The 16,349-nt window shown below is 45.9% G+C and overlaps 1 protein-coding gene across 1 annotated transcript in view; it reads left to right on the plus strand.

The window, feature by feature from the left end:
* C26H10orf90 (chromosome 26 C10orf90 homolog) overlaps positions 9,769-16,349 on the plus strand; it is a 243,569-nt gene continuing 236,988 nt past the window's right edge. Inside the window, exon 1 of the mRNA XM_013975309.2 lies at positions 9,769-10,469. Coding sequence (XP_013830763.2) covers positions 10,230-10,469 — 240 coding nt within the window. The 5' untranslated portion in view covers positions 9,769-10,229. The remainder of the gene's footprint in view (positions 10,470-16,349) is intronic.

Here is a 16,349-nt window from a genome sequence, read left to right on the forward strand (position 1 = left end):
AACTAGAATAGAAAAAAAAAATCTAATAGAGCTGAGTGTTAGTAAAAAAGAGAGAACACACGTGAGGAGACCTGGCAGGTGTCTGCTTCCTAGTGGGCATCAATTGCAGCTTATAGATGGGATCGTGTTCTAAAGAGGTGTGCGCTTTGCTGAGTTATATTCAAAGTGTGTGCTGGCTGCTTAGTCGTGTCTGACTCTTTGCAACCCCATGGACTGTAGCCCACCAGACTCCTCTGTCCATGGGCTTTCCCAGGCAAGACTACTGGAGAGGGTAGCCATCCCCTTCTCCAGGGGATCTTCCCGATCCAGGGCTCGAACTCAAGTCTCCTGCATTGCAGGCAAACCGCTTAACTTAACGGAAAGCTTTTACCCCCAAGAGGGTTACTTCTACAATGGGTGAGGACAGTTACCCATTCCTGGGCAGAGATGGAGCGTGGACGGAGGCTGGAGATCCCCGTGCTGGCTACCTTCGGAGAAGCAACAGGCGAGCAGCTCACGGTGAGGACATCTGTTCCTTCAGCTGGTGGCCCACAGGGATGCCCCAGCAGTGATGCCCGCTGGCACCAAAGCTCCTAGGCCTCTACTTCCTCCTCACTATCTTGAATTAAGAAGAGATGGCATTGTACTTTTTGGCATGGGCTTCAAGATAACACCTTGGTGATATTTCCTCAGGCTTACACCCCCGTGAAGACAAGTTGGAACCAGAGGAAAACCTACATGAGACGTTCAGCCTTTCCGTGCTTCACCCTGATGCCTTCAGAGAAGAAAGCTGACCCTCAGGCAGGACCATGGAAAGCAGAAAGTGACCCCAGTGTCTGAGTCACAGCGGGTGCTCTGCGTGGCGGCTCGCGCAGCGCCCTGTGGGGAGGGCTGGTCCGCGGCCTCGGCGGTCTCCCCACGCACAGGCTTCACTCCCCGCTCCTCTGTGTGGCCGTGTCTGGCACCCCGCTGCCTCAGGGAGCCAGCAGTTACTGGGATTCTGTCCTGAGCAAGGTGCTGAGCTGGGCGTTAGGAGAGCTCAGTGGGCTTCTGATGCTCACCCTCTAGGAGCAGAGTGGGCGCCACTGAAGTGCCCGGGGACAGATTTCAAGGACACAGGTGGGACTGGAGAGGGACTGGGGGGTGGAGTGTCGCGGGGACGCCATACACCGGTTCGAATTGGGCTCAGCCCAGCTCCCCCTGCGGGCAGACCCTGCCCCAGAAGCTGACCGGTGGGGAGAGGGGTTTGTGGGGCAGGCGCCCGGGGCAGTGGGCGCTTTGTTACAGGCCCTGCAGATGAGCCTTAGGAAGTGCATCTCAGGCTGGCCCTTTGCATCTCCAGCCCCCAACCCCCACCGGCCAGGATGGTCCTGCTGGTGGCCCTGCACAAAGCTGGCCAGAGCTGCTGGAAGAGGAAGAGGTGGGTGGAGGGGGCTGGATGGCACCAGACTGCAGTCAGCATCCGAGGGCTCCACGCCTGGGCTTAGAAACAAGTTGGGTTTCCCTGACGGCTCAGCTGGTAAAGAAGCCACCTGTGGTGCAGGAGACCCTGGTTCAATTCCTGGGTCGGGAAGATCCACTGGAGAAGGGATAGGCTAACCCACCCCAGTATTCTTGAGCTTCCCTGGTGGCTCAGCTAGTACAGAATCCGCCTGCAATGCGGGAGACCTGGGTTTGATCCCTGGGTTGGAAAGCTCCCCTGGAGAAGGAAATGGCAACCCACTCCAATGTTCTGGCCTGGAGAATTCCGTGGACTGTATAAGCCATGGGGTCGCAGAGTCGGACACGACTGAGCAATTTTCACTTCCACTGCATGTAACAGTGGACCACACATTTCCAGATATCACTGAGAATGTCTAATCCTTGTAAGTCCTTGTAAGGGAAAGCCCCCGACATCCCCATTCATGACGTCCTGGCACAACCCTGCCATCCATCCTTGCTTCAGGCAGTGAAAGGAGGTGAAGGAAGGAGGGCTGGGGAGGAAGGACAGGGAGGGAGAACCAGCATGAGAACTACCACCACGCCCTGCTGTCTTGGAGTTTGCATTCCTGGGGGCAAGGGAGAAGCTACAGAAGACAGTCATAAATATAAACATCAGAATGAGAAGTAACATGAAGAAGACTCGAGTAGGGCAAGGGAGGCTTTTGGCTGGGAAGGTCCGCTGGGAAGACGGCATCTGAGTTGGGAGCAGTGTGAAGTGAGAAGTTGAGCAGATGTACAGGGATGGGGACAAGGTGGGAGTGTGACCTGCAAGTTAGGACTGCAGGTAAATCTTCATAGAATTACCTGGTCAGGGTCCGCCCCCACCAACTCTCAGAATGCCCCGTGAGGTCAGGGACTGTGGTGCCTTGTCCTCAGCCATAGTCTTAGCCACAGTCAAAGCCAGAGTCTCAGCCTGGGCCAAGCGTGGTGCCCAGCCCTCGGGACCGTTCGTTGCATGGATAAGTATGAGGCTTGCCTGCCCCCATGCAAAGTTTCCCAGACCCCTGCTCCAGCCCCTCACCAGGATATTCTGATAGGGGAGGTGGGGAGGGTCAGGTGGGGCCTGAGGGTATGTGGTCTCAGAAGCACCCAGTGATTATGTAGCACAGGTGTAGGGTTGGTAACCCTGGGCTAGTCTACCTGCAACAGTCAAAGCTTTGGTCTCCCCTCTGGCTCCTGGTTCAGGTAAGCTAACTGCCTCACCAGAGGGTCTCACTTCAGCATCTACAAACCTTATCTGTCAAGGTTGTTGTTTAGTTGCTAAGTTGTGTCTGACTCTTTTTGGCGCCATGGACTGCAGCGCATCAGGCTTCCCTTCCTTCACTATCTCCTGGGGTTTGCTCAGATTCATGTCCATTGCATCAGTGATGCTACCTAACCATCTCATCCTCGCCACCCTCTTCTCCTTTTGCCTTCAATCTTTCCCAGCATCAGGGTCTTTTTCAATGAGTCAGCTCTTTGCAGCAGATGGCCAAAGTATTGGAGCTTCAGCATCAGTCCTTCGATGAATTTTCAGGATTGATCTCCTTTATAATTGACTGGCTTGATCTCTTTGTAATCCAAGGGACTCTCAAGAGTCCTTTGGCACCCCAGTTTGGAAGTGTCAGTTCTTCGGTGCTTCTTCATGTTCCAACTCTCACATCCACACATAACTACTGGAAAAACCATAGCTTTAACTTTCAGCAAAGTGATGTCTCTGCTTTTTAATATGCTATCTAGGTTTGTCATAGCTTTCCTTCCAAGGAGTAAGGGTCTTTTAATTTCATGGCTGCAGTCAACTTCTGCAGTGATTTTGGGGCTGGAGAAAATAAAATCTGTCAAGGACCAAATAGTAGATATTTTTGTCTTTGGAGGCCATACAGTCTGTGCTGCAGTCACTCAGCTTGGTCACCCTATGAAAAACAAAGGCACTGTAGATAATATGTGGAGAAATGAGGATGGCTCTGTGCCAATAAAACTTCATTGACAAAGAGTAGATGGACAGCTGAGGTGGCTAGGAATTTCTTATACTTATATGAAATGCTTAAACAATAACTTGTACTGGGCCTATTTCATTTTTGGAAAAAACACAGACTATTACACACCTTCTGTGTGTGTGTGTACACGCACATGCACAGTCATTACATGGAAATGGTTTTATGTTTGGGAAACCAGGAACCTGCCCACACTCGTTGTTGGGCTTAGAGTGTGAGAATGACCCAACTGGTCAACTTGTTAATGCAAGTTCATGTGCCCAATGCTCAGTGAGGCCAGACAAAGTGAAATGCTGGAGTTGGGAGCAGAGAAAGGTTTATTGCAGGGCCATGCAAGGAGATGGGTGGCTTCTACTCTAAGAACCTCTGAGCTCCACAAAGGGTCTCAGCAAAGCACCTTTAAAAGCCGGGTGAGGGATGCAGGTCACATAACTTGTGATCAGACTGTGCACAATTCTCTGATTGGCTGATGGAGAGGTAGCAGATCTCTGATTGGCTGATGGTTAGGTAGCAGTCATGTATGGATGTGAGAGTTGGACCATAAAGAAAGCTGAGCGCCAAAGAATCGATGCTTTTGAACTGTGGTGCTGGAGAAGACTCTTGAGAGGCCCTTGGCTGCATGGAGATCCAACCAGTCCATCCTAAAGGAGATCAGTCCTGAATACTCATCAAAAGGACTGATGCTGAAGCTGAAACTCCAATACTTTGGCCACCTGATGTGAAGAACTGACTCATTTGAAAAGATCCTGATGCTGGGAAAGATTGAAGGCGGGAGGAGAAGGGGACAACAGAAGGTGAGATGGTTGGATGGCATCACCGACTCAATGGGCATGAGTTTGAGTGAACTCCGGAAGTTGGTGATGGACAAGGAGGCCTGGCGTGCTGCAGTCCCTGGGGTCGCAAAGAGTCAGACAAGACTGAGCGACTGAACTGAACTGAGGTAGCAGATCTCTGATTGGCTGATGGTGAGGTAGCAGGGTGGTGTCTCAGGGGTGAACATTATCAGTCCTTAGGCTCCAGGGCACAGGCCTGGGGCTGTGTGCTCTTGGTGGTCAAGTAGTTGACATCTTCCGTTTGTTGGAGAGGGGGATGTTTTTACATCTACAAAACAACACAGGAAAGGCGCACCAAATCCTGTTATCTAGGTATTAATATTTCAGCGGGTTGGGAGGGCGGTCTTCCTCCCATCCCCCAACCCCACCCCTGACCCCAAGGCCCCATGGGGTCCTGCTACAGTACGTGTTTCCTCCCTAAAGTCTGAGAGAATCTTGGAGTTACCACCTTGGTGGTAAGGGCATCCTCTGGGGCTCAAGGAAAGCCCGGCCTGTGACCAGCGCAGGACTTCCTGGCACAGGACAGGAGCCTGACTGCCAGTGGCTGCGTGCAAAGGGCCATTCTCTTTCAGTAAGTGTCGGCTGTGGCCTGGGGTGTGACCTCGTCCACATAGGTGCCCACTACTCTGCACTGAGGGTGAGGGTCTGGGTGCCCTCCAAGCAGCTGCCTACCTGCTGCCCCCATGGGAGGGAGGGTCTGGCTTGGGAGTCCCAGAGGTTGGCAGTGGCCGTGCTGTTGGCTGCTAGTAGGCCTGAGGTTTCCCCTGGGACTTTGGTATTTTCCTGATAAATACTGGATTTCACAAATTTGTCCAACATACTCATTAATTCATACAAGAAAGGAAACATGGCCAAGAGTGACAGCCAATATTTGTGAGAAGGAAATATGGACAGAGGGGCATGTCCCCTTGGGGAAATGGCCATAGTACCCCCCACCCCACCTGCTTCGTTGCCCACAGCCAGCCTGGCAACTGCTTCTCATGGGAGAAAGTGACAAGTGCCTGACAACATAGTTTTCCTTTTGGATAAAATTGACCAACGATGTAGATAGCAAATTGAATTTTATATTTCCTCAAAATTTCAACCACAATCTTCACCACCCTTTCATACTTCCTGAAATATGTACTTAAAAATCAAGCATAGTTTCTAACAAAGTCACTGGTTTTCTTTATTCAAAATCTATTCAGACATTGAAAAGAAAATACGAAGATACCACTTGTCTTCAAATGACTCGCTCCTCCCAATGGGTTTGAAGGAGGGCTGTGTGGTCTTTCCCTCAACATGGGTTGGTTTGGTTTTTAGCATCATTGGAAGTGGCTGTGAACGTTTAATTGGCCCAGAGCCGAACACTGAGCAGGTGCAAAGATTTGCAAAGGGAGAGAAAATGAATCTTGTAGATGAATATGGCTTCAAGTCATGCTTCAAGTCATGGTCTGTGTGCGGGTTGGAAAGGAATTTCCAGACACAGGGCAGAATGAGAGCAGAATAGAGTCTTTTAAAGTGGGAGATGCTGTTAGGACTGTGGGCCGGCTCCAAGGAGAGCTGATCCCTTTCGCAGGCTAGTAGTGAATTTTTATAACCTCAAGACAGAGAAAATTCCTACTGGAATGACGGCATTAGGTGACTGGTTAAGATGCTATAGGATGGATAATAGGGTGGATATTTACCTAATTATGGGGCCAGGGAACTGGCCAAGTTTATATCCAGAGGCTCATGGCAACAGTTGCTATGGGGCTGGGTCAGTTCCAGAGATTTTTGTCCTGTGACCTTGGTATAAGACTCTACAGTTCATGCGACTGATCCAGGTTTCTCCCTGGTTTTGCCACTTCCTCTTGAAATTTAGGAGAAATATCAAATTATTGTAGTTTCCAAACAAAGTGTAGTAAAGAAGAAAAAAACATTTTTTTCCATTTACAGAAGAGAAAAAATATACAATTTTAGTTAGTTACCTCAGGGACCAATTTGGGGAAATTAAACAGAATCTTATGTGGGACATTAATAAGGTCAGACATCTCACTTTTTTAGATGACTGACTTATTTGGTTTAAGAAAAAAAACAGCAAAAGATTCGGGTAGTAGTTTTCCAGAAAGAATGATGATTATTTGTAGTGAATACAGTGGTTTCTATTAATGTTTCCTTGTTCATGGCTGTGATGCTTTATGACAAAATGCATGCACGGAAAGTGAAAAGTGAAGGCCCTTGGTTGACTTTTGTGCATGCAAGCATAGCTGTGGGAGAGAAAGTATGCCATAACAGGGAAAGATAGTTGATACATTTTCATTTAATTCATCCACTGAACAAGTAACTACTTAGCATCTATAACTGACTAAGGGAAGGGTCACCCCTTTTCCATATAAGTAAAGTAAGTAAACTGTTAGTCACTGAGTCATGTCCTGCTCATTGCAACCCCATGGAGTGTAGCCTGCCAGATTCCTCTGTCCATGGAATTCTCCAGGCAAGAATACTGGAGTGGGTTTCCATACCTATCTCCAGGGGGTCTTCCCAACCCAGGGATTGGACCATGGTCTCCCGCATTACAGGTGGATGCTTTCCCTTCTGAGCCACCAGGAAAACCCATGCACTGATGCTAAAACCCAGCACAGCTGAATAATTTGCAAGAGATTGAGGTTCATCAGGGAAATTGCACTGTCTTCCTACTCTGGTTAAAAGGTGCTGGACCCCATAATTGGTTGCATTATTCCCAATCCTTTTGTTTTATTTTATTTTGCTTCGTTTTATTTTAGAACCCCTGTGGGGGGGGATTAAGAGCAGGAGAAAGACAGCATATCATTCCCAAGTCCAAAAGTCCTATGAATTTCACTCATCTGTTAGAAAAGGATGATGGTTTAGATGTGCTCACAGTAAGCCCTTTGCCTCTGAAGGAAGACTTCAGCTCCCACCTGATGAGTGAAGCACCCATAAATAAAAATGTCATTTCCCCCGAGAGGGAAATCAAATTATGAATTCAGAATTTCGTAGTCATCTGTTTTTATTGTTGCCTAATGCTTTTAGATCTGCACAGGCCCTGCAGAAAATCAACTCTGAAACTGCATAATTAGGACATCTTTCATAGTCGTAAATGCTAATCCCACTGGAGAACAGATTAAGAATTCATAGGCATGAATTCCTGGCACCAGGTATCTGAAGTTCCTTTTCTTTCTGAATAATTCATTATTTAAATACTTCACTGTGCATCTTATACAATCCTACATGTTGTATCAGGGGCAAGGGAGAAACATTAACTCCACATATATTTCAACATTAAATACATTCAAGGCTTATTTATGTTGATTTGATGTCATTGGATTCCAACTGCTAACAATGGTACAGCCTTTTAGTTAGTAGCCCCAGGGACCAATTTGGGGAAATGAAGTAGGATCTACTGCAGGACATTAATAAGGTCAGAGATCTAGCTTTTATAGATGACTGAGTTAGTTGGTTTAAGAAGAAAAAAAATATTAGCAAAAGGCTCAGGTAGTTGTCTTCCAGGAAGAGTGATGATTATTTGCAGTTAGTGCTTTCCCATTCGTGGCTGTGACGTTTTATGGCAAAATGCGTGCACGGAAAGTGAGAAGTGAAGGCCTGTGGTTGATTTTGTCCTTGCAAGGCCAGCCTTGGAGGTTCAGCAGCCCAGCAGGCATTTCAAGACTGTGATACCCTTCTTCCTTGAGGGTTTAGGGTCTCCATCAGCTAGTGCAAACCTCCTTATTGGAAGCACTCCCTGTCCTGTGGGGACCTGCTCATCTGGTGGCCATCCCACTGCAGGGCAGTGAACTCTGGAAGCAGTGTCCTCTCATCTTTGAGTCTCTGCCGCCTGTACAGCACCCGGCATGAAGAAGCATGTCATGTGTGTTTGTTTAATAACATAATGCATATTCAAGGGTTAGCCCAAACTCTGTTGGTTGCAACTGATAGAAACTCAAACAGTTTAAACCTAAAGGAGAAAGTGGGCTTCCCTGGAAGCACAGTGGTAAAGAATCTGCCTGCCAATGCAGGAGATGCGGGTTCAATCCCTGGGTCCGGAAGATCCTCTGGAGGAAGGAATGGCAACCCACTCCAGTATTCTTGCCTGGAGAATCCCATGGACAGAGGAGTCTGGCGGGCTACCATCCATGGGGTCGCACAGAGTCGGACACGACATAGTGACTAAACAAAAAGCATAAAGTGGGTTGAGACCTGCCCCAAGGCCACAGAAGTGGAGCCCAGAACCAAGGTCACCTCCAAAACTAATTGAGCCCCTTTCTCCATTGCCCAAAGCCCCTGATCATCACTAACAAGCTTCCTGAACCCAAACTAGGCAAAGATACGGGCTACAGTACTCACTCTATAGCACCCTAACCAATCACCTAATGCCTGTCTTCCAGCAGGAATCTTCTTTGGCTTGAGGCTATAAAAATTGGCTACTAACTCACAAAAACTGTCACCTCTCCCCAGTCTGTTAGGGGTTGTTGGCCCGCCACGTTTGCAGTGCCCACTTTATCTCCACTCTTTGTTCTTAATAAACATTCCTTTCTGCAGTACTCTGCATCTGGAAATTCTTTTCCAACTGGTGCTTGGACTGCCTCAACAAGTAATGCAAGGATACTAAGAGAAAGTATAATTTTCTTTTTATTTTATTTTTAAAAATTTATTTATTTATTTCAATTGGAGAAAGTATAATTTTCTAATATGAGCCGACAGGCAGAGAAGATGGTGACTCGTATCCCAAGGACCACCTTCCCCAAGCTAGAATTCGGGTTTCTTTCTTACTAAAAGGGAGGGAAAGTGGTTGGTTGCTCGAACCTCTCTGGAGCCAGAGTCCTTTGTTCTCACTACTGTCCAGGGAGGTCACAATGTTACTATAAACCTCTAATAATGCAAACGCTATACTCTGTTATGAAACTTTTATATCTGTGTGAATGGAAAGGTGTTATACCCTTGAAGGTCAGAGCCTTGGGAATGGGCCCTTCTGACAGTGTCAGGCTCTAGGCAACCAGTTCTTAACTTGCAGCAAAAGCAACAAAATGCAAAGGTTAAAGTAAAAGAAACAGATCTGATACCGAGTCAGATTTGTTCTTCCTAATGGGAAGAACTGTGTGCAACACAGTTCGGGCAGAAAACATTTAGCTGTTCTTGGGAAGTGTTGCCTTATATGACTCTATTGGAAGTTACTGTCTCACCATTTTGCTAACCAGATCCTCCCAACAACCCTGTGAAGAGCAAGTCTTATTATTTCAAGTTTCCTGATGGGGAAAATGAGACTCTGGGTAGTGAGAGAATTCACAGGGTTGTGCGGGAACTGGAGCCCTCAGCTAAGCCAGGACAGCCCCCTGAGTGGCTCCCAGGGCATCCTGCCCGAGCTCCGAGTCTCTGACGCCCGCGTTAGCCTTCGCTGCCTCTGTGCTGACTTCTCTTTTTCACTTGAATGCGTTTCTTATCATCTCCAGGGCTGAGGTCACCCTTTGTGTCAGTAGGAGTCTGTTCTTGTTCCTCTCGGTCCTGGCAACAAAAGAGCAGGAATTCTGAAAATCGGCAATTATCCCTCCTGGTTCCTTTGTACAGTGCCCCATAAATAATTTATTTGGATCGAGGGACTGGAGACTGAAAACATATATTGGATCTTGCTGCAACCGGGTGGATTCTACGTTCAGGACTTGAGTGTAGTGGGAAAAAGGAGTGTGCCTTTGAAATCAGAGGAGACTTTGACCCGAGAACCCAGGTGGAAGTGCTGGAGGCGGGCGGGCAGCGTCAAGAAGGAGCATTTTCATAGCACATAAAGGTCCCTCTCAGGGTTCCCACGTGCAGACCCTACGTGCTTTACGGCTGGGATTTGCAAACACCGCAGCCTGGAACTGGAAGACTCCGGGAGAGGTCTGAGCTCAGGCACTTTCCAAGTGCCTCCTGCTGCACTCGATACCTGCATGAAACAAAGAAAACTGTGTTTGCCAGGCTCGCTCGCTGAAGTCACAGGACTCTGCGTATCATGCAGCAGTCTGGAATTCCTACAAAAACTCATCAGAAAGGGAATGTGGCCCGCCACACGGACACAGTCGTCTACCCAACTTTTCAGATCAAAACGTTCAGTACAGAGTTGAAAAACCATGTGATGGTCATGGATTTTGTGAAGAGGAACTGGTTTCCCTCCCAGAGAAGAGCCAAAGTTTGTATCATCCGTATGTATCAAGGCCTGAAGACAGCTGAGCAGCCAGCCAGCAGATATGAGGTAAGGCTGAATTGGGGCGCACACCTCATTCCGAGAAATGGAGTGCTACTCTTCAAACAGACAGCTCAGATGTTCTATCTGGTCTGATAAATTAATCATCGGTTTAGTTTTTCTCAAAGGATTTGGAAAAGACTTTCTCATCCCTTAATTTACTTCAGTTTTTGAAATATGAGGCGGGGGTGGGGGGTGGGGGTGGCGGGTGGAATTGGATAACTGAAATTTACACATGACACACTTCTGCCCTTACAAACCTTTAATAGTGCTCCAAAGAGCTGGATAATTTGTATCCACATTTAGAAACTGCAGTCTATTTCTGGGGATAAATTTTCTTAGCTCTGTGTGTTTGCAATCATCTGTCTTTAAAAACAAATTCCCATTTGTTTCCTGATGTGTTTCGCAGGAGATTATCTATGCCTTGCTTTGATCAAGTTAACATAGAATGATTTAAGTTACACCAGTAAGAATGGGCTTTTATTTTTTGATAGTGAGATCTTATTTTTAAACAGGAACTACTTTTTGTGGGAGAAAAAAGGAGAACTTGGGAGATTGAGAATGTCACAGTTAGATAAACACATTACTCTGAAGTATATTTGTATTCTGTAACTAGAATAAGCCACAAGCAGTTATCCTCCAGAAGGTAAACACACATGAAATCTGATCAGGTCTTTATTGTACATGGAATAAATTATGAATGACATTGTAATTGATTCCCATATAGCTCACTTACCCATCCCTTTTGATAAATGTAACATGCAAATTGCTAATGTTTTATGAAGAAGTAACCTTTCTGAATACTGATGCTGTTGTTAGGAAAGGCTTCCCATGAATGCTGGCAAAACCCCTAGTTCTTTTGTTTCCCACACTGGGCTTCCTTATTCCAGGGCAATGTCAGAACCTGTTCTACTGGGTTCAAGGCTGGCTTCTCCCAGTACCAGCCCCAGGATTGTGAATTTCCATGTTCACCACAGAGATATAAAGGCCACAGAAATAATGGTGTTAATTAAATTCAGTAATAGTTGTTCATTAGTTCATTGCCCAATCAACCAGAGAAAAAGGTGTGCAATTAGAATATAATTGAAGGAAACCAGAGATGTTATTATTCACAAAGAATTAATCAGATGGGGACAGAATTTTATCATTGTGTAGTTTTCGCTGAGGTTATTTTTCAGTCCTCCAGAGAGAGAGAAAAACTTGTTGAATTATATCAGCTTGCATTTTTAAAAAGTGTTCATGGGTCCGTTTTAAACCCTCAATGGCAAAGAGCAGCTCCTGTGTCCTCAATTTTTTTTGTATGCATAAAACTTTGTTTATTCCTTTAGCAGCATTGAAGGGAACAGTGTGGAAAACTGTATCTTTGTAGGAGACTGTAAAAACTTCTATTATACTGACGGCCACAGCTACAGCATTTTTGCGTGACTCAACTCTGCTCCAACCCCCATTTCCAAATACAGACAACAACTGAGGCTGTGTGCCTGCTGCTTGAGAGTAACCTGGAGTTGCAAGTCTTATGTTAAAGTGAGTCTGAGACCCACAGCAATCAGGTCAACTGAACTCTCTTCACCATGTCTGTGATGTGAAAGGTGGCCCAGGCAGGGCCTGCTTCCTCCGCTCAAGTGCAGGCCAAGTTTGAACACTCAGACAGGATCTGATCCTCTGATCTCCCTGAATTCCAAGCTCTGTTCTTTCACTAGCAAACATTTCAGCTTAAAATATTCCACATCCATTGAACTGTTCTCCCTGTTATTCCCACTGGGGAATGGCAGCACCATTTAGGGTAGGAAACCCAGCAGGAAGGCAACTTCCTGGCTCACTTCTCAAGCTGAACTGATGAGAGCCCAATTAACAGCCTCTGGGTTCTGTTAGACTTGGCCCAGTGACCCCTTCTCTCTCAAAGGCTCCAAGGCCATTGGTTAACCTGCCAGGGCTTTAACCATAAAGTACCTGATGGGGTGAAAAATGAGCCTGGTCAGTGGGATGAACTCTCAATGCACAAAGGTGCTGGATTAAAGAAACTGGCTGCCTCTCCAGGAAAAGTGAGTTTGGTGTATTTTGCTTCTATAAAAACCTTATGGATTTCAGGTCCTTCCCAGGAGGACCTACAGATTTATTTGAGCTGAGTTTAAGGTCTAAGGCTGGCATTTTTCTAAAACTATCACCTTAGTTCTGACCTGTGTTAACACTTGGAGATACTGCCTCTCATCCGAGAGAGGCAGTGACCCAGCTTAACTCTGGCTCCAGGATGGTCCAGCCACACTCAGTCCCTGTCTGAAGCTACCTTTAAATAGGAACAGCAAGCATATGTGTTGTGCTGAAAGGCAGAGAGGATTGGAGGCAGATGGTGGTGAGGAGGCTGAAGACCCCGGTCTTCACGTTTGTAAAGCCGCAATCCCTGCTGACTCCAACAATGCCCCAAACTATTAAAAAAGTACAGTATGCTCAGGACCTTTGTCCTTCTGCAAACATACTTGACAAATTTTGGACATCAGAATAACTGTAACTGGGCAAGGAGGTGGATGTGCATTTGGGTTCTGGTTGCTGTCAACATTGCAAGCGTGGCTGCTTTCCAAGATCTGCTGTTTAGGGCCGCGTGTACCATTTCCCTGATTCAGGAAGGGAAGCCACGTAGAATCCAGAGATGTGCTATGTCTCCCAGTGCTGGAGTGTGAGGTGGCATCTGTCGATACTTGGAGGCTTTCTAATGGTAGGCACGGGCCAGGACATGCCAGCCACGTCTTACCCATCTGTCTTTTTGTAGGTGACAGTTTCGGGTGCATTTAATCATTAGATGGGCCAGGGAGAGCTTCTGTGCTTGGTGGTCACCATCTGGCCATGCTTCTCAACATTTCTTCAAACCTCTGGCATTTCTGCCTCTTCTTCCTAATCATCCTTTTTTGGAGGGAGGGAATGGGGGGTTGTGGTGCTCAATTCCAACTGAATTTAAGCATCATGGCAACATTTCATCATTTTTTTTTTTATTTACTGACTTCTGCACATATTTAACTACACTCTGACGAGCTTAGACGTATGCGCACATCCATGATATATGATCACTGCAACCAACGTACTAAACACACCCATCACTGCTAAAGATTTCCTTATGTTCCTTGTGTTGCTTTTTCTATTTGTTTTTTTTTTGGCAGTAAAAGCATCATGAGATCTATCTCCTTAACGTATTTTGAAGTAACAGTGTCATATTATTAAGCATAGGCGTTGTGTCATATAGGAAAGTGCTAGAACTTACTCATTTTGCGTAACTGAAGTTTTATGTTTTATGCGTAGCATTCCACATTCCCCCTCCCCGAGGTCCCGGCAACCACTGTTCTATTTTTCTGTTTCCACGAATTTACCTGGTTTGGATACTTCATGTAAGTGGAACACTGCAGGGCAAACCATGCCATTTGTCCTTCTGTGACTGGTTTATTTCACTTCTCACAATGTCTTCTAGTTCTATGCATGTTGTCACAAATGGTGGAGTTTTGTTCTTTTTTTAAGGCTGAATGCTATTCTAGTATGTATGTATTGGGGCTTCCCAGGTGATGCTAGTGGTAAAAACCTGCCTGCCAGTGCAGAGGACGTAAGAGATGCAGGTCGGATCCTGGGTCGGGAGGATCCCCTGCGGGAGCGCGTGGCAGCCCACTCCAGTATTCTTGCCTGGAGAATCCCACAGACAGAGGAGCCTGGTGGGCTACAGTCCACAAGGCCGCAAAGAGTCAAGCAGGATTGAAGCGACTTAGCACAAATATACCCATGTATGTATTACATTCTCTTTATCTGTTTATCTGTCAGTGGGTAACTGGATTGTCTTCTCTTGGTGAACTTTAAAAGCTATACATGCCTATGACCCAGCCAAGGCCCTTGTGACCCGAGTCTGCCGTGTGTGTGTGTGTCAAGTTTGCTGTGTTCCTTCAAAGAGCATTAAACTTGATTCTGACGTGAGGTTACATCACTTGAAAACACTTTGATCCTTTTGAGCCTTACTTTTTGGCAGACTTTGGTCAAGGCAATTCTTCTCAATCATGGATGATTTTACTCCCTAGAGGATATTTGGTGATGCCTGCAGACATTGAGACATTTCTGGTTTTCACGATGCAGGAGAGATGTTCCTAGTACCCACTGGGTAGAGGCCGTGATGCTGTTAAATATCCTGCAGCTCCCGAGACAGTCCCCAGCCTCAGAACAATGAGCTGCTCATCCTGAGACGTCCTCAGTGTGGAGGCTGAGGAACCCTGGTCTTGGGCTAATTGAGCCTCACTATGTATTAAAAATTTATTGGATCTAAGTATAGTTGATTTACAATGCTGTTTGAATTTTTGCTGTATGAAAAAGTGATTCAGTTATACGTATACATAATATTCTTTTTCGTATTTATTTCCACTATGGTTTATCACAAGATGTTGAATATAGTTCCCTGTGCTATACAGCAGGACCTTGGTGTTTATCCATCCTGTATTTAGGAGTTTGCATCTGCTAATTCCACACTGCCAGTTCACCTTCCACCACCACCCCTCCGCCTTGGCAATCTCAAGTCTGTTCTCTATGTTCCTGAGTCTGTTTCTGTTTTATAGATAAGTTCATTTGTGCCATATTTTAGATTCCGCTTATAAGATGTATCACGTGATATCTTATTCTCTGACCTCACTTAGTATAATAACCTCTAGGTCCATCCGTGTGGCTGCAAATGCCATTCCTTTCACTCTTTTTAATGCGTGGATATTATCCCAGTGTTGTTTGTCCCACATCTTCTTTATCCACTCACCTATCAGTGGACACTTACGTTGCTTCCATGTCTTGACTGTTGTACATAGAGCTGCTATGAACATAGGGGTGCATATCTTTTTGAATTATAGTATTGCCTGGATAATGTGAAGTCAGGTGGACCTTAGGAAGCATCACTATGAACAAAGCTAGTGGAGGTGATAGAATTCCAGCTGAGTTATTTCAAATCCTAAAAGATGATGCTTTTAAAGTGCTGCAGTCAGTATGCCAGCAAATTTGGAAAACTCAGCAGTGGCCACAGGACAAGGTCAATTTTCTTTCCAATTCCAAAGAAGGGCAATGCCAAAGAATGCTCAAACTACCACACAATCGCACTCCTTGCACATGCTGGCAAAGTAATTCCCCAAATTCTCCACACTAAGCTTCAATAGTTTATGAATTGAGAACGTCTAGATGTTCAAGCTGGATTTAGAAAAGGCAGAGGAATCAGAGATCAAGTGGCCAACATCTGTTGGATCATAGAAAAAGCAAGAGAATTCCAGAAAAACATCTACTTCTGCTTTATTGACTATGCCAAAGCCTTTAACTGTGTGGATCACAACAAACTGTGAAAAATTCTTCAAGAGATGGGAATACCAGACCACCTTATTGTGTGCTGGTCAAGAAGCAACAGTTAGAACCAGACATGAAACAACAGACTGGTTCCAAATTGACAAAGGAATATGGCAAGGCTGCATATTGTCACTTTGCTTATTTAACTTATATGCAGAGTACATCAGGCTAAATGCCTGGCTGGATGAAGCACAGATTGGAGAAATATCAGGAGAAATGCCAGGAGAAATATCAATAATCTCAGATATGCAGATGACACCACTCTTATGGAATAAAGTGAAGAGGAACCAAAGAGCCTCTTAATGGAGGTGAAAGAGGAGAGTGAAAAAGTTGACTTAAAGCTCAACACTTGAAAAATGAAGATCATGGCATCCAGTTCCATTACTTCATGGCAAATAGATGAGGAAACAATGGAAACAGTGAGAGACTATTTTCTTGGGCTCCAACATCACTGCAGACAATGACTGCAGCCATGAAATTGAAAGACGCTTGCTTCTTGGAAGAAAAGCTATGACCAACCTAGACAGCATATTAAAAAGCAGAGACATTACT

The sequence above is a fragment of the Capra hircus genome, chromosome 26, assembly GCF_001704415.2.
Source record: "Capra hircus breed San Clemente chromosome 26, ASM170441v1, whole genome shotgun sequence".
NCBI classification, from domain to species: domain Eukaryota; kingdom Metazoa; phylum Chordata; class Mammalia; order Artiodactyla; family Bovidae; genus Capra; species Capra hircus.